The 27876-nt window shown below is 51.4% G+C and overlaps 1 protein-coding gene across 2 annotated transcripts in view; it reads left to right on the plus strand.

Annotated features, from left to right (window-relative positions):
• LOC141948205 (mucosa-associated lymphoid tissue lymphoma translocation protein 1-like) overlaps positions 1-27164 on the plus strand; it is a 30779-nt gene extending 3615 nt beyond the window's left edge. For both annotated transcript variants that reach the window (XM_074880369.1, XM_074880370.1), the window contains exons 6-15: positions 243-339; positions 2358-2384; positions 4194-4397; positions 9951-10128; positions 13797-13871; positions 14477-14604; positions 14853-14984; positions 15107-15258; positions 23012-23137; positions 24838-27164. In XM_074880369.1, the coding sequence (XP_074736470.1) occupies positions 243-339; positions 2358-2384; positions 4194-4397; positions 9951-10128; positions 13797-13871; positions 14477-14604; positions 14853-14984; positions 15107-15258; positions 23012-23137; positions 24838-25200 (1482 nt within the window). In that variant the 3' untranslated portion in view covers positions 25201-27164. The remainder of the gene's footprint in view (positions 1-242; positions 340-2357; positions 2385-4193; positions 4398-9950; positions 10129-13796; positions 13872-14476; positions 14605-14852; positions 14985-15106; positions 15259-23011; positions 23138-24837) is intronic.
• The last annotated feature ends 712 nt before the right edge of the window (positions 27165-27876 follow it).

Here is a 27876-nt window from a genome sequence, read left to right on the forward strand (position 1 = left end):
CAGAGGATTCTTGCACTCTAGAAGCTGGGGTCAGCAGCAGACTTTAGAATGTGGCCTTACTGAGCTTCTTAGGCAGACAGAAGTCATGGGACATCTTAGCTTTATGAGGCAAGGAATGAGGTCTCAGTGAACATCAAGAAAAAAGACTTTTATTCCAGGAACATGTGTGCCTTTGGCAGATACCGGCAGGGGGCTGAAGGTTTCCACCATAAATAATGTGATTTAACTTTTGATCTGTCTAGATCACCCACGCAAAGGTCAGTGACTCTGGCACGTACCTCTGCTGTGCCTCCAATAGCCACGGAGAGCACTGGACCAACGCCGTGGATATTCACATAGGTGAGCAGAGCCAACGCATGTCTTGCTGCAAATCACCTTTTAGCATGAAAAGAGCTTGCCTGGAAGCACCGGGCTGGTGAGCAAGGAGCCCGGTGCTGGTGTGTGGCTCAGTCGGTGCAGGGGAAGCTGGGCTCCAGGGCGTGAGATTAGAAATAGGATGTGTGGCTCTGACGCTTGCACCTTCCCCCAGCTTGGACGGATCTTGCATGCTTTTATTAACAAACAGAAAGGCTACTGGTTTTAACTACTGCTTCTGCAGGGAGCTGAAGGTAAGACACTTACTTCAGTGTAGAGAAGCAGCATGGGGCTCTGCAGGGAAGCTGGAGTGTCCTGGAAGTCGTGCAGCAGCTGTCACGGAACAGCCTGCAGAGCGCCATTTCACACCCTGGCTGTACTGGATAGGATGATCTCAGCAGAGCTGGGCGAGCCCCGCCGAACAGCGGGCGCAGGCATCTGCGATAAATAGGATTCCTTGATAACGGGGTTCAGAGCTAGTGAGGGAAGCGGCGTCTGTAAAAGAAAAAATCCAAAGCCCGGTGATCCGCTGTACTGCGGCGTGGGATGCTGCTGGGTCCTGCAGTCTGTCAGAAACCTGCCACGTTAGGGCAGGTTGAGCGCTCTGAGATGCTCACTGCGGTTTTCTTGCCTTGCCAAGGTGCTGGTTTAGTAGCTCCTTGGCCAAATCACAGCAGGCTCCTATGCTAAAGCTCATTTACAGCCATGCTGAGATGAAGCGATGCACTCAGACGCATAGAGCTGGAGAGGATGGTGTTTATTTCGGGAAGGTTCAGGCCCCTTGTGCTGGCAGCCCAGGCCTGATGCTGCATGAGCTGACGGATCCCAAGGAGAAGATGGGTCCCCAGAGCCTCGGGCATGCTCCACCTTCGGTGTGACGGCCGCTTTGGCCCTCTGCCCTCGCCCTGTTGTGAGACAGGAATAGCACAGGCTAGCTTTGCTAGCTCTTTACTCCATCTAGAGATTTTTCTATGCCATAAGCTTCTCATCTTGCCTTTTAGCCTGGGTTTAAAATTGCTCCAGAGTGCAAATTGGTCCCGTATAGCCAGAGAGCAGTCTCCCTGCCTCCTCGCAGCTGGCAAAACAGCATCCAGGGGGGGACAGGCAGCAAGAAAGGGGCACCAGATTGGGTTGGGTTCAAAATGTTACAGCTGGGTAGCTTTAACATACAACAGGCAGCTCTGTCAGAGGCAGGAAAGGATGAATGGGCTTGTTCTGATGGCTTCCCAGGCATCTCTGGTGTATTAGCAACACTAGTTCAGGTGCTAAACATCTTCCAGACCCCTGAGATTTATGCAATTAAAAATATGCCCTTAATTTCTTCTTTTAGAGCCTGTAGGGCTTTACGGTTTTCTCCTGGGATTTTTTTTTCCATAATTTTTAATTTAAATAGGAAAAGCTGGGACTGTTAGGGTAGTGATGATTTTAAGAGGCTGGGAGCGCTTGGGTGAGGAGCTTGGGGAGCTTGCAAAAGTGAGTCACATTTGGGGTGGCTTTTCTGCGCCGAAACTGCTAAAAGGCAGGGAAAGGCAAAGCAGGGTGGTGAAAGGCTCTGGGAATATTATCGCTATCAAAAGCAAACAGCTTCCTCTGCGCTGACCGCTCATGAGGAGAAGCTCTCTGTTTTGAAGCTTATGTTGACCTTGAGTCGTTGTGTTTCCTTTGCTTTCGCTGCAGTGAGGGAGTGGGCAAGTCATCTCGGGAAGCGTGGCAGACCAGGCAGGGCTGGTACAGGTAGCACCGACCTGCTGATGGGTATGAGCTCCTCCATGCTCTCCCTCCTTCCCCTGCTCTGCCCCTTCTCCAAGCTTTGCTTCCCAGCTGCTCATGATTTCATAAATCAGGCAGGATAAAATCGCCAGACCAGTGTCTTTAAGGTTAGCAGTCAGGCAATGAGTTGTTTGTGCGGAGGCTCCGCAGTGTTCGATCCAGCTTTGCGTTGCTGGGGGATGTTGGAGCAGGGGTGCTGGGCACAGGCTTATCATTCCCTCTTTCTTTTCCAGGTACATGTCACTCTGAAAAGTTTTTCGGTGAGTACTGTCATCTCTTCTTCCTGAGCAATTATTCCCGTAATTAGAAGCCAGGCTCCGGGGTGGATGGGAGGACAGGGCATAGGGGTGCTTTTCCTGCAGAGACCCTTCAAGCCTTTATGCCCACTGTTGTGGTCTGAGCCCAGAGGGCAACCAAGCACCATGCAGCCATTCACTCACCCCTTCCCCCCCAGTGCTGGGAAGGAGAAAAATGGATCAAAAGGCTCCGGAATGGAGATAAGGACAGAGCAGGGTGGCTCACCCATTGTGGTCACAGGCAAAAGCCAGGCTCCAGAATTGAGATAAGGACAGAGCAGGGTGGCTCACCCATTGTGGTCACAGGCAAAAGCCAGGCTCCTTAGGGAAGAAAAAAGAACATCACTGTAATTCAAACACTAACAACAACAACACTTAACAGACGGAATGGGACAGTGAGAAGTGTTACCATTAAAAACACCTCCCCCCATACCTCCCTCCTTTCCAGGCTCAGTTTTGATCCCAGTATTTCTGTCTCCTCCCTTGGTGGGGCAGGGGATGGGGGGTGCAGTTAGTCTGCTACTTCTTCCTGCAAGGGAGAGGGGAAGCACCCTTCTGCATTCTTCCCCCTGCTCCACGTGCCATCCCTCTCACAGGAGACAGTCCTCCACAAACTCTCTCTGCCGCGCGTCCTCCCCACGGGGTCCATTCTTGTTGAGATGCTCCAGCCTGGGTCACCCCCACGTGTTGCAGTCCTCCCAGTGCCCAACTACAACAGCGGGGATTCTTCTTCCTGTAGGGTCCCGGGGGTCCTCCACAGGCTGCAGGTGAATCTCTGCTCCACCAGTGACCTCCATGGGTGGCAGGAGGGCAGCCCTGTCATCTCACCAGGGGATACAGGGGGGTTTCTGCTCTGGCACACCTCCCCCCCTTCCTCCTCCTTCCTTCCACTGACCTCGGTGTTTGCACAGGTGTCCCCCTTGTAACTCCTCCTCAAAGTCTCCCCCCTCTTAGATTCTCCTTTAAGGTATCGCAGAGGTGCAGCCACCATTGCTAATTGGCTTGGCCCTGGCCAGAGGCAGGTCCAGCCTGGAGCCGGGGCAGCTTCTGAGAAGCTTCCACCGCTGTAGCCCACTCCCCTGCTACCAGAAGCCCTGCCACACAAACCCAGCACACCCACGTTGTCACGGGCTCTGCGCTTTTGGGATCAAACCTGCAAGGCACAGGATGACTCCCACCCCCTGCCAAGCCCTGATCAGTCTCAGCAAGTGGAGTAAGATAATGAGTAACCCAGTCTTGACCTCTGTGCCTGCCAAATGAGTTTAAAAGTTGTTCACGTAACACCTTTTCCCTTCCTTGAAATACCTCCTCGGAGCAGGGCAAAGCTCCTTGCTCCCACCACTGGAGCTCCTTTTCCTACAGTGGAAGGTGAGGATAAAATGAAAGCAGGAGTCCGGGGTTTCTCTCCTTCAGCTCTGTGGGGAAAGGACCTCCTGGGCTGGCTCAGTGCATCCTCCTCCCAGGCACCACTGGCATGCAGGACCTCCAGTCGCAGTAGGGCAGTGTTGAATAAACTCCTGCACTCCTGGGATTTTGGTTGTCAAGTGAAAACTTTTCAAGTCTTTCTTTCAGAATGATGGTTTGTGTCTTTTGTCAAAGTGTTCAGAAAGCCAATGACTTTCTGGAGGGCGCTCCAAGCTTGTAGCAGCATAGGGTCTGTCCTTCCCGCCTAGATGTAAGCAAAGATTGCCCACATCCTCACTCCAACAGAAGGAGGTGAGACCTTGCCTCCTGCTGAGCATTTACAGCTTTGTCTCTTGGTGTTTCTTTTAGCTACAGGCAAGATAGCGCTTTTAGTGGGCAACAACCGCTACCAGCATCATCCCAACCTCATGGCTCCCGTCGCAGACGTGTTTGAGCTGAGCCGTCTTCTGGAGCAGCTGGGCTTCCAGGTTGTCTCCCTTCTGGATCTGAACAAGACGGAGATGGCGACAGCGGTCTGTCAGTTCCTGCAGCTCCTGGGGAAGGGAGTCTACGGTAAGGCAAAGCCAGCCCAGCTACCTGCCCGTGCTGAGCCGGCAGCAGCCGATGTGCAGGTGACAGCCATCGACACCAGGGAGGAGCAGGGATTTGTCAATTTTCTGAACAGCTGTTGAATTAAAAGAGAAGAAATTGAACTTTCCTTTGTGGAGGGCAAGGGAGACCTGCAGCATGGTCTGCAGCGGTGCCAGGCTTGGCAGAAGCCCGTAAACACCTTTTGGTTTTAGCCAGGTTACAGGCAGGCAAAGTAGTTTCTCCATCACATGGCTCACCTCCAACTCCAACAGCATGGTGTCGTGCTGAGGTTTTGGGGAGCCAGTGCTTCTGGTGGAGAATGGGAGATGGTGTTTTCATTTTGCCTTAGATGACAAAATCGAGGAGGTTGACTGTCGACTGCCCCCACCGCTCTCCTTTGTGAGGAGGGGAGCTCCTTTTGAGCCACGACTGCTACAGCTGGTTATGATTTCCTTGTTTCTCTTTCCTGATGGTCTCATCTGGGCCTCTTTCTGCAGAAGAGCATTCCCAGCTGCAGATGCCTTTGAGGGTGGGCACTGGAGCTTATCGCATGCTGTCCTCAGTGGGAAGCGCTCCTCAAACACAAAACCAACCAGCAGATCTTGTGGGTCTCAGAGCAGGTGTTCAAATTTGGTAGTGAACGTAGCTTCTTTAGGGTTTCTGAGGTTCTCCCAGCCTGGCAGATACCCTGAAAACACATTGCAGATTTTTTTTTGCTTCCAAACCTCAGTGTGAGGCTTATCTTCGCTGCCCTCCCAGCTGTGTGACATACCAGGCCACTCAGTCAGCAGAAGTCAGCACAGGCCAATTCCAGCCTGGTGCTCAGCATGAGGTTTGGAGGTTGTGCAATGGACAGAGACACGGCCACAAGTGAAATGCTGCAAAGCCACCTCGTTCCGGGAAGCACTGACTCACTTGGGGAGGCTGAGCGGGCGGGGAAGGGCAGTACACGGTTGTTGCTACTCTGGCCGAGCGCGTCATCTGATGACAGCATATTCCTATGACTTCACCTGCAGCTTCCTTTTGTGGTTGCTCTCTGAAATCCCCTTTCATCTCAGGCTTTACCTCCTCTCCCAGGCCAGCGTCATCCCTGGGGGGCTGCTATTCTTTCCCACGGCACTGCCATTCCTACCCTCTGTCTGTGGTGCGTGAGGACCAATTGACATTTCATCCATGGTGCTTCCCTTGTTTTCATAACTGGAGAGAAAAAAGGTTTGGAAACAGCAGACCTTTCATGCTGTCATGCCTTATTTAACCTTCTAGTGCTTTTCTGCATTTGTGGCCACTGATCCTTCCTGGCAAAATTGATTTTGTGCACTGGCAGGGAAAACATTAACAGCTGAGTTACTGAACCTTGATAAGCCTCAAGTGTTTGCTAGGCAGAGCCTGCTCTGGATGGTGGTTTTCTTCACAGCTTTCTAAGATGAGTGGTCTGCTATTATTTGGAGGCAGTGAACCCCAGTGCAGGCTGGTTCCAGCAGCATGATTGAGTTCAGGACTGTTGCTGTAATTGGTGGCATCCAGACTTAATGGTGGGGCACTGGGCGATGCCTGCTGATTGCCCCAGGGTTTCTCCATCTGAAGTGTGGTGCCTCTTGCTGTGATGCATCTTCCAGCACTTCTTCAGCCATTTTTCTTACATAAAATTAAAAGAACCAGGTGAAGTACAAATAATTGAAATTAACTCATTAATAAAAATGCACATTTAGAAGAAGCTAACAACTCGTCCTAAACCCTATGTATCGATTTTTCAAGGCACTAGCTCCAGGATAAACATCTAGAACTGACTGAGAGGTTTAGGATTCACGTAACTCATAGGCATGGGAGGATAGCAGTGAGACGGCAGCTCCAGCAATAAGCTAGGCTGCCTGTTAAAACTACAAAAACCCCAGGGATGCCTGTGATAGCTGGTCCTGTACATCCATGTGCATGTGTCAGATGTGCACCCGCACAGAGCGTACTGGTGCTTCTACCAGTTTTTTCTTGCTCGAGGAACGTGGAGGTGCCATGTCCTGTGTAGCAACCACCACAGCTGAAGTCAGGAGAGCTTTGTGTAGACATATGGAGCGAAGCAGGGAGCTGGGGAGAGAGAGCTGGCTGGTGAAAGACTGTCACTGGGCTGAAGTCTCTGGTCTAACAGACACACCTGTCAGCATGCCTGAGAAGTGAGTCCAGCTGTCTTCTGAAGCTTAGCTCCAGCAGCAGAGATGCTGGGCCATTCATGCATCTTTCTGCTGGTGCAGCTCAGAAGAGAGGACTTAGCCATGTGGGTTGGTGTTTGAGCACGGTGCTTGTTGTTGCTTCTAGAGTTTTATTTAGCTTCAGGGTGCTGCTAAAAGTTGAGGAAGATGTCTGACCTCCGTAGACGTCTTTCTTATTGCAGGGCTCTCTGGATGGCTGGCCCTCCCTTGCGTGTCCTTACTGACCTGTCTGTGATTTATACTCCTACAGGGGTTGGTGGGAAGGGACTTTGAAGCCATCAACACAAGGTTGGGTTGGTTGTAGCTCTCCTTATCAGGTCTTGAAGACTTCCAGGCATGGAACCCCCTACTTATCCACCTGCCTATCCCAGGCTGCACCACTCTCCAGAGAAGTCTTTCCTCCTGTCAAACATGACCCTCCATGGGTTGGTGCTCATTGCCCCATGTTGTATGGTCCACGCCAATGAGGAGAGTTGGGCTTTGTTGTCTCTGTAACTGCCTAACTGCCCCTCCAGGAACTGTAGGCTGTTGTTAGACCTTCCTCTCCCTTCACATGTCCAGATCATCCCAGCCCAGCTCCTTCCCCCTCTCCTCCCAGGCCCTGGGCCCCAACATCTTGATAGCCTCTGCTGGCCTTTTTCAGCTTCTCCACCTTCCTCTTAAACTGAGGTCCCTAAAACTGGACACAGGATCTAAGTGGGGTCTACTCAGGGCCAGTGAGAGTGGTGACAGCTTCCCTGGCGATCCTGCATCTCCTAGTGTAGCTCTGTCCCCAGCCAGTGCTGGCTCATCTTCAGCATAGTGTCCACTGTGGTCCTTATCTCCAGGCTTGCTGCTCAACCAGTACTCAGCCCCAGCCAAAATGCTGCCGGGGTTCATCTGCCCCAGCGCAGGACTTTGTCCTTCTCATTACTGAACCTTCTCTGAGATTTCTCAGGCCCAGAGCATAAACTGGCTTCGTTTTCATGCACAGGAATACTGTACGGCTGCATGTTTGAGGTGATCCAAAGGCTTCTCTAATTCACCAGATGGAGGTGATGGCTCATGTGGTTGCTCTTCCTCCAGGTCTCCTCTTAGAAAAGCTGCAGAGGGTTTTTGAAGGCCCCAAACATCCCCTGAGTGGTCTAATTATGCAACCCTCAGGCGAACGAGGAATCCCCCCGGATGTTATTTTGAGCGTCCTAAAAAGTCCCAAGTCAAAGAAATAATGTCAGAAATGCAATGAAAGCAGAAAGTTTCAGGTGAAATACTAGGAATATGCAGTCATGCCTTAATTAAGCCACATGCTGACATTTCCTGTATTATAAGCAGTGCCTGGAGCTTCCCCTTTTTAATTTGGTACTCGGAAGCTTGTCTCTGTTCAGCAGTTTTGACTCACAAGATGTGGAAAGAGCACTGAAATGTTAGCTCAGAATAAAAAAACCCTTTCCTTCTCTAGGCAAATTGTTGACTTACCAGTTCAGGAGGAGAGATTAAGTCCAGGAGAGCTTTGCAGAGTTGTTCAGCTGATGTGAAACTCATGTCTTTTTTGATTTGAACATGAGTCTGTGGTTTATATAACATGGGGAGCACTTGGTGGTGCATTCAGGGTGCACAGCAAGACTCTAAAGTTAGAAGATTTAATGACTGAATCATTCTTTGTGGGCTTTTCTGTAATATTTCAGTTTTTTCAAAGTGTCAGTGATGCTGCCTGGTAACGGATGTCATCACTTCCCTTTCACGTGCAGGAGGAGAGGCAGAGGGATGAAAACCATCAGTTCTCAGTGGGTTGAGGGGCCAAACCTGAAGTACCTGTATCTGATTTTTCCAGAAGGCTTCATGTTTTATACTTTTTTGTAGTTTCAGGGGAGGGTTTTGTGGCTTTGATTTTCACGTTATGAAAGTTTAAAACTTCTGCAAATCAGAGCGCGGTGTGTCTGGCTGTCGATCCACAAGAAGAGGAACCAAAACCTAGTGGGCACCTGTGAAAACAGCTGTCTGAGTAACTTTTCATCGTCCCCTAAGATTAGAAACCAAAGGTGACTTGAGGCCTTTTTAACTACGAGATCATGATTTCCATCCTCCGTGCGATGAGGCTTTCAGTCCTTCAACTCCTGCCCCACTCACTGCATCCCTTGCAGCATCAGAGATCAAAGCAAATGTCCTGTGAACTACAGGGGCAGAAACAGTGGAGGGAAAATAGAGGAGAGGTTCCTCGAAGAAGCGTGGGTTTTGGCAGCAAATCTGACTAAAGAATTCCTCCTGCTTCTGCCTTTTAGCCACTTGTTCCCATTTCTGACCTCTCCTTCTTCACTGTCTCTCAGTTGCAGTAGTGCAACTGTTTGCGTCACCTCGCAGAGCTATTTTTAACCCATTTCAGTTCCCCAAGTTGGCTTTCACCAAGCAGTTGCATCAGTGCTGAGAAGGGGTAGCCAGCCCCTATGCAGCTTCCTTTCAGGAAACTGCAGCCCACACGGTGATCCCTGTGCAGCAGGAAAGCCCTTTGCCAAACACAGGGGCCAGGGAGAAGCACCAGCTTGGGCCATGCCAGGCTCCTCAGTGCTGCCTTTCCAAGCTGGATGTCCCTGTGTTGCCACCTCTTGTGAAGGCAGAAACCATTGCTAAGTTTCACGTGCTTAAGAGTAAAACTCAAAATTCTTGTTGGGTGTTGGACTTCCCACTGACACCTGGATGAGTCTGACTCCTCTCCCGCCTCACAGGGCTGGTATCTGGTCTGAGATTGTTGAAGCACGTGGACCACGTGTTCTGGATATTTGGAGAACTCGTCTCTCTCTCTCTCTCTCATTTTTCACCAGCTTATAGGTGTGTAAATACAGGCAGACCTTTGAAATCTGGACAGTGTTTCCCATCACCTAATCTATCGCTAGACTTGCCTCCAAAACTAGGAAGCTGAGGAGATTCTCATTTAAAAGCCTGTTAATGCATTTTTCATCATGGTAAAATACTTTGTCTGTTGTCATATTGTTGCATATTAACCAAAACTTTGTACAAAGATAGTGTTCAGCCTGGCAGATGCTGAGCTTGGGTGTTGTAGCACAGAATGTTATGGAAACGTGTAAACCCAGTGACTTTGGGGTCTCCTGACAAATGGTGCTGGAAACCACAAGTACAGGAGGGCCTCTCAGGGCTGCTTCCAACTCTGCTGAAAGGAACGGACTGGAAAAAAAGTCAAAATTGTGAGGTCAGCGTAGCTCCGGTTTCACAGATGCTACTGGTCTAGGTCTGCCCTGCACCAGTATCCCATTGGGACAGGGGGTGGGACATGGCTGCAGGGAGCTGGTTACAGACCTACAGGTTCACATCATGACTCATCCTCTCCTCTCCCTGTTCCCAGCTATATTCTACTATGCCGGGCACGGGTATGAGCATTTGGGGAGGAACTACATGGTCCCTGTTGATGCTCCACAACCCTACGCCCCTGAGAACTGCATCAGCGTGCAGAGGATCCTCCAGAAGATGCAGCAGCAGCAGACAGCCCTGAACCTCATCCTGCTGGACACCTGCAGGAAATGGTAGGATGCTCTTCCCCCTTCCTCACCTGGAACGGGCAGAGCGTGGTGTTTCGAGGGGTGAAGGGAAATGGCTGCCAGCCTCAGCCCCAGCTTCAGCAGTGGGGTGCTCCTGTGGATTGCCAGGGCCATGTCCCCTGCTGAGGTGCTGAGCCCAGCCTCTGTCAGAGTTTACTGGGCTGCATCATAAAATCAGCAAGACTGTCAGGTCTTGCAGGATGTCCTGAGAAGACCAGTCAGTTATGTATTGGGTGCAGAGAGCATCAGATGCTGCCTGAGATCTGCTGGAGAGAAGGGACTGGAGACCCTCCCTTGATTTTTTGGGGTGAAGATGCCTGGCAAATACAGTCAAGTCACCTAAAACCTCTGGAGGGATGGCTCTGCCCTGGCGGAAATTGTTGGCTGAAACTCAGCATAAGGCTTGTCTTTTTGTGTTTTAACCCCCTGCACTGAACCACCCGACCTGGCGGGCTGTAGCAGCACCTTGCTGACCTTGAGTTTTCGTGTGTTATTCATGTGTTGCCCACGTGCTCAGGCTGGGACTGTTTAGCTCACCTCTCTTCTCCTGTCTGCGTTTTTGTTAACATCTCAGTGAGAAGAGTGCAACATGATGGGGAAAATATTTTAAGCCGTGCTACTTGGATTTTACTGGCCTTAAATGCTTCTGAAGTGGTCATGTCGTGGAGTGGGACCCAGGCTGCTGCTGAGGTCAGAGATCAGCTTTTTCCCTCTGTGGAAAACCTATCATCCCCCCTTGGCCTGCAGATCTCCATCCTGCAGCTTGTGGGCTGCAGAAAATTATTACTTGTCCATTTTCAGCAGAGAAAATGTCCAGTAGAAGCTGTCATTAGTTTATTTATTTCAGTCTCCTAAGGCAGATTTACAGGTCAGAAAGACCCGGAGGACACACACAGAAAAGTCTCCCTCTTCCTTCTGTGGTTCCTGCACTAAGAACCAGAAAGACAACAGGGGTTTTGATACCACTGCCCTGAAGGAGCTGCCAGCCCCTGGAAAGATGTTAAATCTTTGATGCCTTTGAGCTGCAGGGGTGAGAATGCTCACTTTGAATAGCTTACAAGCTGGCTGTGCTGGGACTTACCCTGTGCCGCAGCTCTGAGTTGCCAGCGTTGCTGGCACTCGATGTCCCTTGATACCTGCCCCGAATGCCCCGTAGTGAAGCATCTTCTGCCTTCTTGCTCGCTGCTGCTGCTGAGAGAAGAGCGTGTTGCTTTCCTGCACTGTCAAGTGCCTCCTCAGCACACGTGGCAGCACCTCGCTGCTCTCCTCGGCACAGGGGACAGCAGGGGACAGCTTGCAGCCAAGTAGGAGGACCCGGCTCTCGTGGATGCACCAGTGGAGCTGGGCTAGTGTGCCTCCGGGCTGCTGGTAGCCCGTCCGAGGGCAGTGTGTGATGGGGGAGCAGCGTGGCCACGTGGAGGCTGTACAGGCATCGCTAATGCGAACGGTGACAATCTATGAAATAGCTTCTGAGCTGATGTCTCCTTGCTCGGCGCTGCCAGTGGTTTCTGTGCTCAGTGGAGTCTGAGTGGCGCTTGGGGAAAGGATGCGGTGTGAGATCTGCTGTGATGTTCAGGCCTGGTTGTGCAGCTGTTCTCCCTCCTCCCCCAAACCTCACACTTGTTTCTTCCCTTTTCCCACAGCAAGCACAGCACGTAGTGCAGTAGGTGTTATTCCTGAGCTCGTGGGGGATTGCTGTAGAAGCTCTCTCCTGAGCTCGTTTTTCTTAAGAAGTGACTGTTTCAGCTCAGCAAAGAGTCTGGATTTCATAGCTGCGTGTGTTTACACCGCTCTGTAAAACAAGGCTCCTGGGGCCTCCTTTCCCAATGTCCTTTTGGTTGGGCTGATGCTGCAAGTCTGTTGACAGTTCGCTCGGCCATGCATGAACCAGGAGGAGCTGTGTCTGTGCTAAGAGGGATCTCGCCCAGAGTATCTCTTCACCCCATATGCCAGCATCAGAAATGCCAAGGCGATGAGAAACACATCACCCTTTGCCAAGTGGTAGCAGATGTTCAGCTTTAGCAGAGGAGGAACCAGGAACACAGAGCCTGTGTGTAGCCTCGTACATTTATGTGCTGATTTTGGGTGGATGCGATTGCCTCTTCCAGGAATTCCCTGATTTATGAGGGTTTCTAGCATGTGCCGCTTAGGACAGAAGGAGGACACCATCTCCTATCTGGGATGCAGATCAGAAACAGATTGCATGAGATGTGCTGTGTAACAGACTTTTTCTGTTCCGGAGCAGGAGGGAGCGCTGCCACCTCTGCTGTCAGGCCTCTCCCTGTGTTCAGTCACAGTCTGGAAATGCCCCTGCTGAAGCTTGTCTTCTGGGGCAGGGGGTCACAGCCAGCATTGCCACTGCAGGCACTAGCTGGCCTTGCTGGAGCTGTGGATGCCTGCTGTTGCCATTGCAAAAAGTGCATCAACTCGTGTCTGCGCAGCTTTGGGTAGATATCCACAGCATGGGGACAACAGGACCTCGGCTTATTTTGGGATCCCATGTCTCATTTCTCCTTGGACCTGGAATCCAGATTTCTGCATTCATTTAGGAGCAGCTGAGAAGCGGATAAATCTCTCTGCTCAGTGTTCATATTTAGAAGCATATCTCCTTTTCCATATTTTCTCTTCTGACCATCTTCAGAAAACTTACACAAGCCAGATGAATGCTGCCATTAAACATCTTCAGACTGCGCCACCAGCAGTAGGTAGTGTGCTGGCTGCTGGCGCTACAACCATCCCTTCTGCTTTCCTTAATGTGCCAGCTTCAGCCCCAGGAAACTGTGCTGGAATTGAATAACACAGAATAACGCCACCTCTGTGCCTGGCTTTTATCCCTGTGCGATTGGGAACAGCTCCAAGTCACTGGTGTAAAACTGGAGGCAGCCGGTCCCCATGCTGCTCAGTCTGGCTGCAGTCAGATGGGCAAGGCTTGGCCATGAAGTGCAACCATGATATCTTCTTTGGTGGAAACCAGGACTGTTACCCTGCATCTACCCAGTTTTGGAAATAACAGGGTCTGTGCTCATTGAGCTGCATCTAGACCAGGGTGCTGGGACCAGTTTTTGGCTTCAGGACCTGGGTGCGTGTCCTGATCTCATCTCAGGGAGATCTGGAGGTGTGTCAGCTGTGGCGTGCTTTGGTTTCCTGTGGCAGAAGGTGTGTGCGTGTGCATGGTCTGGAAGGGACCTGTGGGGCGCCCCAGGCCCCTGGGGCAGGCGGTTGAGCCGTAGCCATGCGATGTGCACACTTCTGACTTCTTTGGGGACAGTTGTCCCTTGGGCCACAGTGAACCTGTACATTCTCTGCGCTGTGCCACTGCCTAGATTTGTTAAAAACCAGCCTCAGGAGGAAGGAGGCACGATTGCACCCACAGCTTCAGGCTTGCTTGCAGGACAGGGAGCAGCTCACCAGTGCAGAGAGGTCGAAGCTGGCCCTATCTACTCATTTCCCTGTGGTTTGTGTTCTTTGTAGGACTCCTAACTTTAGCCTCTGTTGCTGCCCAAGTAATATGGGTGGTTATATTCGATGTGAGGGTTGATCTTATTGCCATCTATAGGAGAAGGACTTGGTGGAGCACATGTGCTCTGTCCCCTCCAAGCACATGCTGACAAGACATCCTCGACACTGACGTGTGCCTTCCTCTCTTCTTCCAGGTACAACCCAGAGTGTGCCCTCTCCCAGGTGCAGCCGCTGGAGCCCTGGGGCAATACCGTCTATGGCTACGCCACGTAAGTGCACTTTGTCGTCCCCACACCGTGATACAGGACCAAGTGCTGGCACAACCACATCTTCTCACATCCTTTCATATGTGGTGGCTTTGGAAGCTTGAGAGGGCTTCTCTCCTGTTTCCTCTGGCTCTCACCCTCCATCTCTAGTGTTTGCTGTTCAGGCAGTTCTTTCCTTCCTCCTGACATCTCAAGTGGCAGCCTGTGCACAGGTTATGCATGAAGGTGGCATCAGCTCCTGCCATCTGTCCTTCCAGGCCCGAGCCTGATTCCGAGGTGCATGGGCTGTGAGCAGGTCACCTGAAGCCTCCTGAGATGATGAGGGTTGTTTACTGCTCCAGTGCCAGTTCCGCTGGCTCTTCAACTGCTGTGACCCGCCTAGGCTGGCGGAAGAGGCTGTGCCCTCTTCCCCTATCCCCCTCCATTGCTTTTTCCCATCCCTTGCCCTTCCCACCCTCTCCTGGACCAAAACCAAGCACTTCACATCATTGCTTGAGGAGCTAACTCAGATTCAGACAACAGAGTTTGGATGGAGTTGGCAAGCCCTGACTTACCCCAGGGCTTCGTGCCCATTGCAGAAATGTGAGGACAAGTCCTTACTCTTGCAGGAGCGAAGATGCAGAAGCCTATGAGTTGCAGGATGGGGAGTTCAGCTCTGGGATCTTCATGAAATATCTGAAGAAGCATATTCTGCAAGAGAAGAAGGTTACACACATGCTGGAGGATGTGTTAGAAGGTAAGGGACGAGCTAGAAACCACTTGCTTCAGTAGCAGGGGTGGGAAGAGATAGCAGCAGAAAGCGAGTGGCTCCACCCCACCCCATCCCAGCCAGCCAGCCCTCCCTAGAAACCAAATCACAGGCCATGCCCCGTGTGAGCTTTCAGTAACCTGGCAGAAGTAGAGATGCTCATGTAGGGTCTGAAAGGCAGGGAGGTGAGTAAGGAGCCTGGAGTGACCCTTGCACCTCTGAACTCTCTCCCGCAGACATCGGCCGGGATCCCTTGGTCACTGGGAAGCAGGTGATGGAGATCAAACACACTCTGAAGGAAGCCCGGTCCCTGACGGACCCAATCTGTCCCTCGGGAGCAGCTGCTGAGCGCTGGGGACACGGCCACGGTGAGCCGTGCAGGGTGTGGGGAGAAGGCTGGGGGTCCCCGTGCCTCTCAGGGACACTGGTCTGTGGGGAGGTGCTGGCGGGACCCTCTGAGGAGCTGATGCCTCTTGGCTCTCCCTTCCAGAGCCGCTGAGCAGAACGATGACCTTCCCCTGCGGGGCACAGGTGGCCCTGCGCTTCCACCGGCTCTTCTCCAACGTGATGTATGTGTGTGCCAAGCTGCAGCCCCCGCCGGCCCACATCGCTGACGCCCGCCTCCTGCTCTGCCGGCCCACCGTGAGTCCTCTGGCTGGCCCCCTTCCCCTGAATTCTCACCGGGCTCCTTTCTCCAGGGCAGTGTTAGGAGGGTGGTTAGGGTGAGCCCAAGGGGTCCTGAGGGCTGGGAAAGGCTAAAACCCCTGTGGAAAAGGATCCCCTCCTCTGCTACCTCTGATGCAAATTATCCTCTCTGCAACCACCTCTTTGAGGGCTCCTTCCATGCGTCAGGGCCCCGCAGACTGCCTGCCTTGGTCCTAATGCATCACAGAAAGGATTTGATGCCAGTTTTGATGCCTTTAACCAGGCACCCCTCAGACCAATTTCTGGCCTGCCTGATTAAATTATTGCATTTAATCTGATTGAGGTGAAGAGCCTTTCTGATTTCCATGTTTGGAAGCAGATCTGTCTTTTAGAATCATGCCTTCTTAGCCCTCTGTGCTAATATATCTTAATGCAACAGTATATTTCTTCCCTGTTGAGCTGTACCACCTTCCTTGCACCCTTTCTCACACCTTTCCTAACAGATCACATGCCCAGCGTGGTCTCCATGCCACCTCTAAGGATTTAATTTGCTGCTTTGTTTTGCTAACCATCTTCCTCACTTTCTGTAGCCCTTTTGCTGAAGCATAGCATGACTGTGGTGGATTTTTCAGCCCCTGTTGCTCGTGGAGGGATGCTGCCCCTAAGTACACTGTGGTCACTGATGCAGCGCCGTGCGTCCAGTGGGAGGTTGGAGCCTGATCCTGCCCATTATCAAGCTGGAGCATCGTTTCCCCTCGTGAGCTCCCTAACCACGCATGAAAATTGTCTGTATGTGTTTGTGTGCATCCACCCCACATCAGCGACTGTGGGGAAAGAGGAACCCAGCTGCTTGCTCCTGTGTCTGGAGCTGTCTCAGGAGGGATTGGGGACACCAGAAAGGGAGGCTGGTGTAGCCAGGAGAGTAGAATCCCATCGGTATGGTACTGGAGGGCAGTGCTGGCTCACACTGACCTCCAGCGGTGCCTGGGGAGGTGGCAGCACATCCATCCATCCATCCATCCATCCATCCATCCATCCATCCATCCATCGCAGGGCATCTGCCCCCGTCAGACAGCCCCAGGGAGGCCACCCGGGACCACAGGGAGGGATGCACGACCCCCGTGCAGGGGGGCACCTGGCTCCTTTCAGGGTCTGGGCAAGCTGGCTGTGTCCTCACTGTGCCGACCCTCCTGGGGATGCTGAGGGAAGCGGGGGGGACTGTCTGAGCCCCACCTGCGTTGCTGAGATGCAGGAGCTGAAGGGCAACAAAACCGGGCTGGATGTGAGGTGCATGTTGTAAGCCCTGGCAAATGAACCCAGGGAGCCGTGTGGTTGAGGAAATGGTAGTTTTCTCACCATTTGCCACATTCTGTTTTATCAAAGTGACTTATGCAGAGAGCCTGGGTTTGCTGTAGGGCTTGCCAGAGATAATTATGGGATTTTGTAGCATTGATCCGTTTTCTTCAGTTGTCCAGTGGTAGTGTTCCCCTCCTGTGTCTTGCCTGGCTTGCTTTTTTACTTGACAAGCACTGTCTTCAGAGAGAGAGGCTGCTCTAGGACATATGTAGAAAGCAATGATGCTGAGAGCTAAGAAATTCACATTTTTTTTGTTCCGTACTGTTTACTTTTACTTTTTACTGTTTACTGCTTACTTGTAAAAAACTTTTATGTTGGTTCTCCTTTTTTTCTGGAGCTGTTTGATCTAATGGTCTCTCCAGTCACCTTTTCCCCAATTTATTTAGAATATCTGAAACTCTGGGCCAGCCAAAACTCTGGCCTTGCCAATTTCTGAGCATCATCTTCATTAAAAAATGCATTCCACCATGGGGAAATGTTTAAAAATAATTATGAATTGGCTAAAAAAAAATAATTTAGAAAATCCTTTTCTCCATTTCCTGACTCCTACACAGCCAGCAATGATAAAGGAGACTAATGGAAGGAAATACTTGCCTGCATGCACTGTAATTAGATTGTGGAAGTCGTTGGCACAGGAGGTTATTGAGGCTGGGAATTTAGCAGAGTGCAGATACTTGTGGATAACAAGTTGCTGTCAGCCAAGGGGCTTTGAATCTCACGTGTCAGGCCTTTAACTGATCCCTCAAGATTAGGTAGCTCCTGCCCAGGTGAATGTCTTGAAGGTCACTAGGCTGGAGAGCTGTGTTCCGGTCGGACACAGCCCTCGAGAGATGAGAGGTGCAGGGGAGCTGGTGGATTTTCAAGGATCCTGATGAACAGGGAGTCAAGCGAAGGCAGAAGGAGACCTGCATGGACGTGCCAGGGGCTCCTAACTGAGCTTGTGCTTGAAAAGGAGGCATGCGAGAGGTGGAAGCAAGGGCAGGTGATGTAGGAGGACTATAGAGATGTGGTTCAAGCATGTAGGCATGGGGTTAGGAAAGCCAAAGCCCATCTGGAACTGAATCTGGTGGCAACAAGAAGGGCTTCTACAAGTATATCAGCAGCAAAGGGAAAGCAAGAGGAAATAAGGGCCCACTGCTAAATGTGACAGGGTCCCTGGTGACACAGGGCATGGGGAGGGCTGAGGTACTTGATGCCTTCTTCACCTTGGTCTTTACTGGTCAGACCAGCCTTCAGGACTCCCAGACCCCTGAGGCCAGGAGGAGGCTCTGAGGCAAGAAAGACTCACACACAGTGGAGGAGGACCAGGCCAGGGAGCACTTAAACAAACTGGACATTCACAAATCCATGGGACCTGATGGGGTGCACCCATGAGTGCCGAGGGAGCTGGCAATGAGACTGTGAGGCCACTCTCCATCAGCTTATGGTGGTCTTCCTGGGGCCTGGAAGAAAGCCAGGGTCACTCCTGCCTTCCAGAAGGGCAAGAGTGAAGATCTGGGGAGCTACAGGCTGGTCAACCTCACCTTGATCCCTGGTAAGGTGCTGGAGCCAGTAATCCCTGAAGCCATTTCCAAACACAGCAAGGCCAAGAAGATGGCTGGGAGCAGTCAGCATAGATTACATGGGGGAAGATGACATAGATTACTGAAGGGAAGCTGTGCCTGAGAGCCTGAGAGCCTTCTGCACTGAAATGACTAGCTCGGTGGATGAAGGGAGAGCAGTGGATATTGTTTATCTTGATTTAGCAAGACTTTTGACACCCTCTCCTGTAACATCCTCATAGACAAGCTGATGAGATAACAGACTAGATAAGTAGATAGTGAAGTGGGTTGAAAACTGGCTCAACTGCCAGGCTCAAAAGGTTGTGATCAATGGCATGAAGTCCAGCTAGAGGCCACTAAAGGGGAGCCCCAGGCATCAGTACTGGGGCCAGTATTGGTTTGCATCTTCATTAATGATCTGGATGATGGGTAAGAGCAAACCCTCAGTAAGTCTGCTCCTCACACAAAACTGGGAGGAGTGGCTGATGCAGCAGAGGGTTGTGCTGACACCCAGAGGGACACGGGCAGGCTGCAGAAATGGGCCAACAGGAATCTTATGAAGTTCAACAAGGGAAAGTGCAAAATCCTTCATCTGAGAAGGAATAACCCCATGTACGGGCACAGCTGGGGGTCAACAGGCAGGAAATCAGCCTGGCAGAAAAGGCCCTCGGGGCCCTGACAGCAACTAAGCTGATCATGAGCCAGCAATGTGCCTGCACAGTAAGGACGGTGAAAGGGGTCCTGGGCTGCGTTAGGAGGAGTGTTGTCAGCAAGCTGAGGGAGATGATCTATCCCCTCTACTCAGCACTGGTGAGGCCACAGCCGGAGAGCTCTGTCCAGTTCTGGGCTCCTCAGTACAGGAGAGCTATGGACATACTAGAGAGAGTCCAGCAAAGGGCCACGAAGATGACAAAGCAGCTGAAGCATCTCTCCTGTGAGGAGAGGCTGTGAGAGCTGGAACTCTTCAGCCTGGGGAAGAGAAGTCTTAGGAGGATCTCATCAATGCATATAAATACCTGAAGGGAGGGTGCAAAGAGGACGGAGCCAGACTCTTTCCAGTGGTGCCCAGTGCCAGGACCAGAGGCGGTGGGCACAAACTGAAACACAGGAAATTCCACCTAAAACTAAAAAAGCTTTCCTGCTCTGAGGGTGATTGAATACGTTGTTTCTTTTGGAAAACCAGGGCTGCAAGATTGTTTTTTATTTTCACTAATGACCTCAGTGATGTGCCATAGCGTGTGCTTATTAAATACACAGATGCCGTAACACTGGGCGTCTCTGCAAGGTGCTAAAAGGCAGGATTAGGTTTTAGAAGGATTTGGATAAACTGGAGATGCAATGTGAGGCCAAGGCTGTTATTCAGCAGATGCAAGTTCCTGCATGTGGGCAGGAATAAGCCGTAGTGTAAGCACAGGGTGGGAAATGAGTGGGGTACCAGTTCTGGTCAAAGTCCGCAACAGCTCGTGCAACAAAAGTGGGGCAGGAAACTGTGCCAAGATTGTAAACAAGAGCTCCGAGATTTGTGGGGGGGGTCCTCTCTGGCTTTTATTGCTGTTGCTGAGGCTGCGATACTTGGTCCAGTTTTGGGACCAAGCTTCATGGAAAAAAGCGTGTCAGCTGAAGTGCATCCAAAGTGGTAAAAGGAATGAGCAAGAGAATTGTGGGTTGGGCAAGAAAAGCAAAAATTGGTGGATAGGGGACCTTCAGATACATAAACAGTTGTTTCCAACGTGGAAGGAAGGCATGGTTTGAGTTGCAGTGAGGAAGATCCAGAGTGGACATGACATTTTCATGGTAAAAAGAGTGAATGTCTGGGAGGGGTTTTGCCTAAGGGCATTGCAGAACCACCATCCATGTGGGTCCCGTAGAGCATGTGAACATGCATCTGTCAGGCGTGAGGTGTGTCACCAGGTCTGTGGTGTTTGGGCCACACGATGCCTTTGGTCCGTTCTCCTTTATGGTCCTGGTGGTGGGGGTCCTGGCCTCAGGAATAGGACGCAGGCTGAACCTCATCTGCAGAAGCAGGTCGGCAGCACATGGCTGGCTGACGAATCCAAAATCGTTTAATGGTGCAAAGTCCTTCATCTGAGAAGGAATAACCCCATGTACAGGCACAGCTGGGGGTCAACAGGCAGGAAATCAACCTGGCAGAAAAGGCCCTCAGGGCCCTGACAGCAACTAAGCTGACCAGGAGCCAGCAATGTGCCTGCACAGTAAAGAAGGTGATTTTTATCAGTTAATCTCTTGGGCTGCTGGAAGATCCTCCCTGTGTCATGCTGAAGGGACTTTGGGCATTTCCCCACAGCGCTGAGCATTTGCTCCTTCGCTTTGGAATGCTCCCAGGTCTGTGCCAGAGAGAAACTCTTTTGGTTGTTCAATGCTTGGGACTGGCTTCATCCCACTCAGGGAGGCTGTGTGGTTCACCCCATCCAAACTTCCTCATGATGCTTAGCTTTTCATAATCTGTGGTTTAACTTGGGATGGGATATTGTTACATTTGTGCTAGTCACATCTGTAGTACACTGGCTGTTTCTTAGGCTGAAGAAAAGGGCAGCCCAACCTCAAGGAGCTCAGAATTGCAGAGCAATAAACAGACGTTTGGGAGAAGACTCCAGTGCATTAGCACAGCTCTGAGCATCCCCACCCTGCTAGCATAAACCCAGCTGTGATGTTGATCAGTGAAAATTCACAGTGTCTGCAAAGGCTGCTAACACGATTGCAAAAGCAGGCACTTAGAGGTCATCTGACCCAGAACACATCTGTGCCTGCAAGGAGACAAAGGGGAATGGGGCCCAACCCCAGCTGGGGCAGGCTGGTGGATCCCTCGAGGAGCCACTCATGGACAGGCTGCAGGAGTGGGGATGCACCAGGGGGAGGCAGGACTGCAGAAGTCAAAAGCCATGTGAGGAAATAGTAATGAGATGGCTATGGAGGAGGTTGGAGGAGAGCGCTATGGCATCATCAGGTACAGGACAGAGAGGGGATTACTGGTGGGGTGACTGTGAGGAGGACTTCTGACTGGTTTCCCCCTAGTGACTAGGATGTCGTGGGCATTACAAGTCTAGCAGGTTTCAGAAATAACTTTGACGCTTTCACAAGAGTCCATAAAGGCTACTGAAAGCACAGACACCACCTTTGACTTGGAAAGTCACTGATTTTCCTATTGCAGGAGGCTGGCAGGGGAGGCTCAGCCCAGGCAGAGCTGGTGGCATGCACATCCTGTCCCTCCCTCAGCACGTGTTGGAGGATGGAGGTGGCTGGATGCCGCAGGGCCACTCTGCTCCTTTTTGCACCCCTCCTGCCCAAGGCCAGTGTTAGTGGCATCCAGGCTGATCTGCTTTGTGCCTCTCCCTTTGGTCTCCGGGTTTAGTTTAACCCAGCTGCTGGGCTCAGCAGAGCAGTGATGGCATCAGGGTAGCTGGGAGCAGGTACCTGATGCAGTGAGGCAGGGAGGGAGAGGGCAGGAGAGGGCAGTGTTCATTTGCAGAAGGTGCTCTGCGTTGCAGCCTGTCTCCTGTCTCAGGCACAGTTCAGGCTGGTGGAAGGAACCATGACAAGGCTCCCTGAGCACCAGAGCTGCTCCATCCCCATGTGAGCTGTGTCCTCCCTTTGCTGGCACACGCATCTCCCTCTCTGCCAGCTCCATTCGCTGCCCTGATCTTCCCTGAGCTCTCTCCAGTTTATCTTACCAGGAATCAGTTGCCAAGTGCAGAGATGGGATTTGGCTTTGCTTTGTACAGAGATCCATGGTATTTCTTCAGCCTGCCTTCAGTGGATCTACTGGATCAGTGATGGTGTTTACTCCAGATCTGCCAGCCTTGTAAACAGGGGTGACCCTGATGCCTGCAGATCCCATTGGGATCCAACATTTTAGCTCTACCACCAATATTCTCCTGGCCAGAAACAAATGGCTTTGGCCACTTGCAGGCAGCAGTTCAGGGAGGTCTGTAAAGGCTAGCAAGAGCTCTCAGGGCTCCTGCAGTGTCCTAACAGTCTCTTTCATCACACGCCCAGTGCAGCTTCTCCTGCCAACAGCGAGAAAGTTTTGCAAGGATTGAACTCTGCTTGTGCACCACTGGCTCCATCTGTGGCTGCAGCAAGCCTGCCCAGGCTGCTTAGTGCCCATGGCCAAAGCCAGGCCAGGACATCCTAACACTGGCCGAGTCAAGCCAGCAGGATCACACCGTGGCAGTTGCCGAGGCAGCTGGCAGAGGGAAGCATCTTCTCATGGACTGTGGGCTGTCACCCATCCTAGAGGGCTCAAATCCAAAGCGAGATGCTATTTCATAGGGCCCTTATTCCCTTGTCCCTTCCTGTGCTATTAGTGGCTCCAAGAGACGATTGTTACTGAAGAGGATCTCATAGAGAGGGGGCTGTTTTGGATAAGTTTGAATAATTCAGCAAGAGTTGACAGTTCTGTAGATGGTGGGGGGCTAACTCGGCACCCAGCACAACTCAGAGCTTCCTCTAGCTATGCCCTTGGAAGACTTGCTCCCTCCTTGATGCACCGCGTATGCTACAGGTGGTTGTGATACTGGCTGTTGCTGCTATCTGCTTTGCTGGAAATCCCATGATACCACAGTTTTCCCAGTAGATGTCCTCAGGGGATGTTTAGCTAGGTCTTCTCGTTGATATGCACAAGGCGAGTGTGTAAAATCTCTATTTCTGCTGCATGCACTCTGTAGTACTTCCATCAAGGGATGCAGCATTTCCACCAGCCAATGTGTCAAGGGCACAGGCCAGCCCCGGGCACTGCTGTGTGCAGAGAAGCAGCATGTTTGATGGGTAGTTGCGCCTCCATGCCCAGGCTGATCCTGAAATTTCCTTGCATTTCCTCTTTTTTCCTGACACAGGAGATGGATGATGTGGCCACCCTGAAAGACAGCTGCCTGGACCAAGTGGAGTCTCTGCTCGCCTCTGTGTACAAGCAGGAGAAGCTGGACTGTGTCTTCCGGCTCTGTGGGCTACAGAAAATTCAGGTAGAGAGCTGCCAGGTGTAAATCTCCACGATTCTCCTGCACCCTCGTGTAACTGGTACTCCCCATTCCCTCTGACTCGAGCTGGATGTGCCCCTCTGACTGTGTGTCTTGTAACTCCGTGTGGACAATGCCTGTGTCAGTGTAACATCCAGATCGGTGTTAGAGGAGCTTGTTGATCTTCAAGGCACAAAAGCCATCCTCTTTCTCTTGGTTTGCTCTGTTTTTCTGTGCTGCCTGGCCAGGGAGGCTGTTCTTTGCCCGTATCAGCCATGGGGAGATCAGACTAGCCCAAGTATTTCAGATGAAGGATGTCTCACTAGGCTGTGTGCTTGCCTGAGAGATGGGCTCATGGGCTGGCCAGGACCTCGAGCAGTGGGAAGGTTTATCCCCTGCCATCAGGGTGACACTATCAAGCCTGATCCAAGCTATGCCTCTTTGCCACACTTCAGAAGACCCTTGAACTATTTAAAGACCACGAGAGAAGCAGATTTGCTAGTCCCCTAGCTTGTCTCTTCCAGCAGATTATCTCTCCCCAAATAGCAGTGTGCACCTTGTTTCTCATTTGATTTTTTTTTTCCCCCCTCTAACACCCAGCCAGTGGATCTTGCCAGCTGCTTATCTGCTCTGCTCCACGCAGGCTCACACTCAATGTTGCTCTCGAGCTGCTGCCTAGATCTGCCTACAACGAGCTCCGTTTGCTGAGTGCGTGACGTGCCTCAGCATATGGCAGCTCTTTCAGTCCTTGATTGTTCCTGGAGCTCTTTTCTGAACCCTTCCCAAGTGCTCAGCATTGCTTTTAAGTGCAGACGTGAGACCCGGACCCTGCATTGCCTGCCAAAATCTTCTTGCTCCATTATACATCTCCCTGCTTTGTACAGCCAGGCATCTCAGGCACAGCCCCATGCTAGGGTTTTGGGCACGTTCAGGGATTTGGCTGCCACAAATATGGTTATTTTCTGATTTCTTCACCATCTTTTATAGAAATCTAAAGTAGTGCTAGGCTGTGAATGGATCCCTGTGGAGCTCTGCTGTTTAAAACTGTTGGCTTTTACCCTGCAATATGTGTTTTATTGAGGTGGTTCATATCCCTTCCCTTGCGTGCTTTCCTCCCGCGTGTGCAGCAGCCCTGCGCCGTGGCCAGGGTGGAGGTCACAGAGTCGTCTAGGTTGGAAAAGACCTTGAAGATCATCCAGTCCAACCATTAACCTAACATTGACAGTTCCCAACTCCCCCAGATCCCTCAGTGCTATGTCAACCCGACTCTTAAACCCCTCCAGGGATGGGGACTCCACCACCTCCCTGGGCAGCCCATTCCAACACCTGACAACCCGTTATGCCGTTCCTCGGGTGGGTGCAGTCCCTCTCTCCTCTCCTCCAGCTCCCCTGTGCCAGCACCCTGGGGGTGATGCTCGCAGTGATAGTGCCCTGACCAGGCTGATGAGATGTAACGTGAGGTGGCCTGATTTCAGGAGAAGTCCTGAAATCCAGAAACCATGGCTGAGGCCCACCAATGTCATGAGCGAACGTAACAGCTCGTTTTCTCTGGCAGTAGCATTGCTCCATCACGCCACAGCATGGGGCTGTGAGCCTGCATAACAGCCAGCCAAGTCTGTCATTTTTGTTGACAGCAGCAACAGCAAAAAAGCTGCTTCAAGTCGTGGTCTCCGATTCACTTTGTGTCCTTTGCTTTCCCCTTCCAGACAGACGTGGTCCTGCAGTTGGATTTGCATTACACCCGGCTGAGCACAAAGCAGAGGACTTGTGAAAGCCTGCAAACAACCCTCCAGAAATCTCTGCTGGGGCAGTTTTTCAGCCAGAGGAATTACTCCCAGCCAGACTACCAGAGAACTCCTGCCTGTGCAGTCAGCATGTGCCTCCAGGATGCGTCGGCACTGAGCACTGGCCCAAAGGGGCAAGCGTCTCTGAGGACAGGCTCTGGCCACAGCTTGCCCAGCAGCAACCCCTCCAACTTCAGCAGTGAGCCAGAGGAGAACGACGAGAGCGACCTGAGCGAGCTCTGCTCGGCACTGCTCCGGGCTGGCCCAGGGCAGGACCACCCCTGACCCCAGCCTTGGGAACTGCTATTTTTAATAGAGGCAACAGTTATTCAAGTGCTAAACGCGTCAGAATCCATCAGCTGCTTTCCAGCCTCAGCGATCGCCCTGTCCAAATGAGGCCAAGTCTGCCTTTTTGGAAAGTCTTCTCCCATCTGCACCCTGTGGCGTGCGGGGCCTGAAGCCCACTGGAAGTAACCCCTGTCCCGTGGGAGCAGTAGGGATCAGCAAGGGGTCGTTGTCATCGTGTCCGTGTCGGAGGACAGGGCCACCTGACACATCACAACATTGCCAGGCAAAACCCAACACCACTTAAAGGCACCAGTTGATGTTTTCTGCAAATTAGGCTTTGCCTGAAAGCAAACATTACAGCATTAAACGTGATGAGAAACCCCTCAACACTACAGACCCGTGCTACAGCAGCGACGCGGCCTCAAAACCCAGCCACAGCTGCTGACTCTCCTCACGCTTGTGCGGGGGCCGCAAAGCTTGACCCAGGGAACCAGGTGAAACTGCTTCCCTTGTATAAGCTCTCCCCGGGGTTGCAGTGTGGTTTTCTTTCCTTGCCAGTCCTGCCTGTGTCAAAGCAGGTTTTAAGTTATGCATTTATGTATTTCTAAAGAATGTATTTATACTTGGGGCAAGACAGTTGCTTGCCAGGAGAAGGAAGGTCAGATGTTCCGTCAAGTGTGTGTTTACAACGGAGGCTGGTTTCCCATCAGTAGTAGCCACAGGGCAGGTGTACTTACACGTGCCCCTTCTAGCATGGTACGCAGGGCATTAGAGGCTGCTAACTCCTGTGTGGTCCTGAGTTCCTCTCAGATACAGAACTTCCTACATGTGAGAGATGGAAAAGACCAGGATGGAGGAGGAAGCACCTCAAAAAAGTTATTATTAGTGCAAATTTTTTTTTTCTAAGTGCCTGTCTGTACATTCACTGCGGGCAGCCTCCAGCACCACCTTTCATGGAGAACCAGCTGCCCAGAGAGCCACAGGTGAGCAGGGCCCAAAGGACAACCCGAGTGGGCACTGTCTGCCTGCTTCTCTAATATCTGTTTGATAAAGGTTTCAGCGTAGCTCCAGGTGGTTGCTTAGCAGGGGCCTGGGAGGGTGATCACATGGTTCCAACAGGGACCAGTGACTCCAGTGAAGTGTGGGATCTCCATCCTTGGAGGACAGTTCACCCTGGCCTGGAGAAGGTACTGAGGAACTGATCCAAGCAGTCAGGGCACTGGACCAGAGACCGCCAGAAGTCCCTTCTGGCTGTTGTGGTCCTGTGAAAGAAAGAACCTGGAGATCAAAGACTTCTTGAGAAGTCAAGGATGGCAGGGTGGGGAGTGTCCAAGCTCTGTCTTCAGTCTTGGTCTAAAAGAGAGGTGGAGAGAGCACTTCCTAAGTTTTGGTTCTCCTTCAGCAGTGACGATACTTGCATCTCTGTCTATGATGTCTGTTGCAGCATGGAAAAATATGAAATATTCCTTCCAGATAAACCATCCTACAAGTGCTGGAATCCTGTCCAAAGAGAACAGAGGAGGCTTTTATTCTCTTCACAGTGAGTAGAGCCAAGGGAAAGAAGAGAGGCCCCATCTGGCTGAAGTCTAGAAAGTGTCCTAGGAAAAAATGTAAAGCTCAAAAAGAAAATAATTTGCAGGATGCATTTAAATAAGACGGACTGATAGAGAAGCTAAACCAGAAAATAATAAACTAATTGAAGGGAGAACCAAAGATCAATTCAACACCAGCAGAAACTTGAGACAGGTCAGTGGGAATGGCTGTGCAGGCATTTGGGAGAAGCTGAGAGTCTCGTTGCCTCTATGAGGATTATACACACCCTCCTATACTCTTGGGGCAAAATGTGTTTCTGGCTCACATAATCATGGCAAATGTCATCTCATGTGAATGTTCATCTCGTTCAAAGCGAGGCTGTTTATTTTTTCTGAATAAAACACTATTGGTGTTTTCAAATGCATAAAGCTTCATGTGGCTCTGAGATAACTGTCTTCATTTTTCCCTCTAAGTGCCAGGGTACAACTTAATATTGACCTACTGGCTTTTTATGGTTTGAACTCTAGCTTCTAGGCTCTTACGTGTGAGGATTGTTTCTTTTTTTAGGTAACTGCATATTGAAGTTTGGATTTAAAAGCTGGATCAAATGACACTAGATAGGACGAAATCATGTCAGGTGAAATGTGTAGATAAAATAATGTCAGGATTCATTGTGAATTATCCATCTTCTTTGTAAAGTGTGGCTCTTGGGTGGCTGGGTCAGGCTTAGGAGGCCTCCTGTCCCAGTGCTTGTCCCTGTCAGGAGCATTTCCACTCCTTCAAGGAGACCCTGCAGCCCAGCCCAGGGCTACCACCATGTTTCCATGCACCTTCGTCAACGGTGTAAGTGAGCACACAAGCACTCGCAAAGCTGAATTGCAGAGGTGGAGTTTGCATCCGGGGCCTCTGGCCAGGACAGCCTGCTGCCCTGCCACCAGCTGGGTCATTGTAGGAGGGGGTGAAGCTGTATCTGCCTTCATCCCCGTACCCTACACATGAAATCCAAACTCCCCCGTGGTGGAGTAGCTGTTTAGTGCCAGCAAATTTTCCCTGGAATCTGTGTTTCGATCTCTCAGCACTGAGAACAGACAACTCATCCAAGATGACCGTGCTCCTCTTGACCTTGCCGATCTGCAGCCA

This window comes from Strix uralensis, chromosome 11 (genome assembly GCF_047716275.1).
Source record: "Strix uralensis isolate ZFMK-TIS-50842 chromosome 11, bStrUra1, whole genome shotgun sequence".
NCBI lineage: Eukaryota > Metazoa > Chordata > Aves > Strigiformes > Strigidae > Strix > Strix uralensis.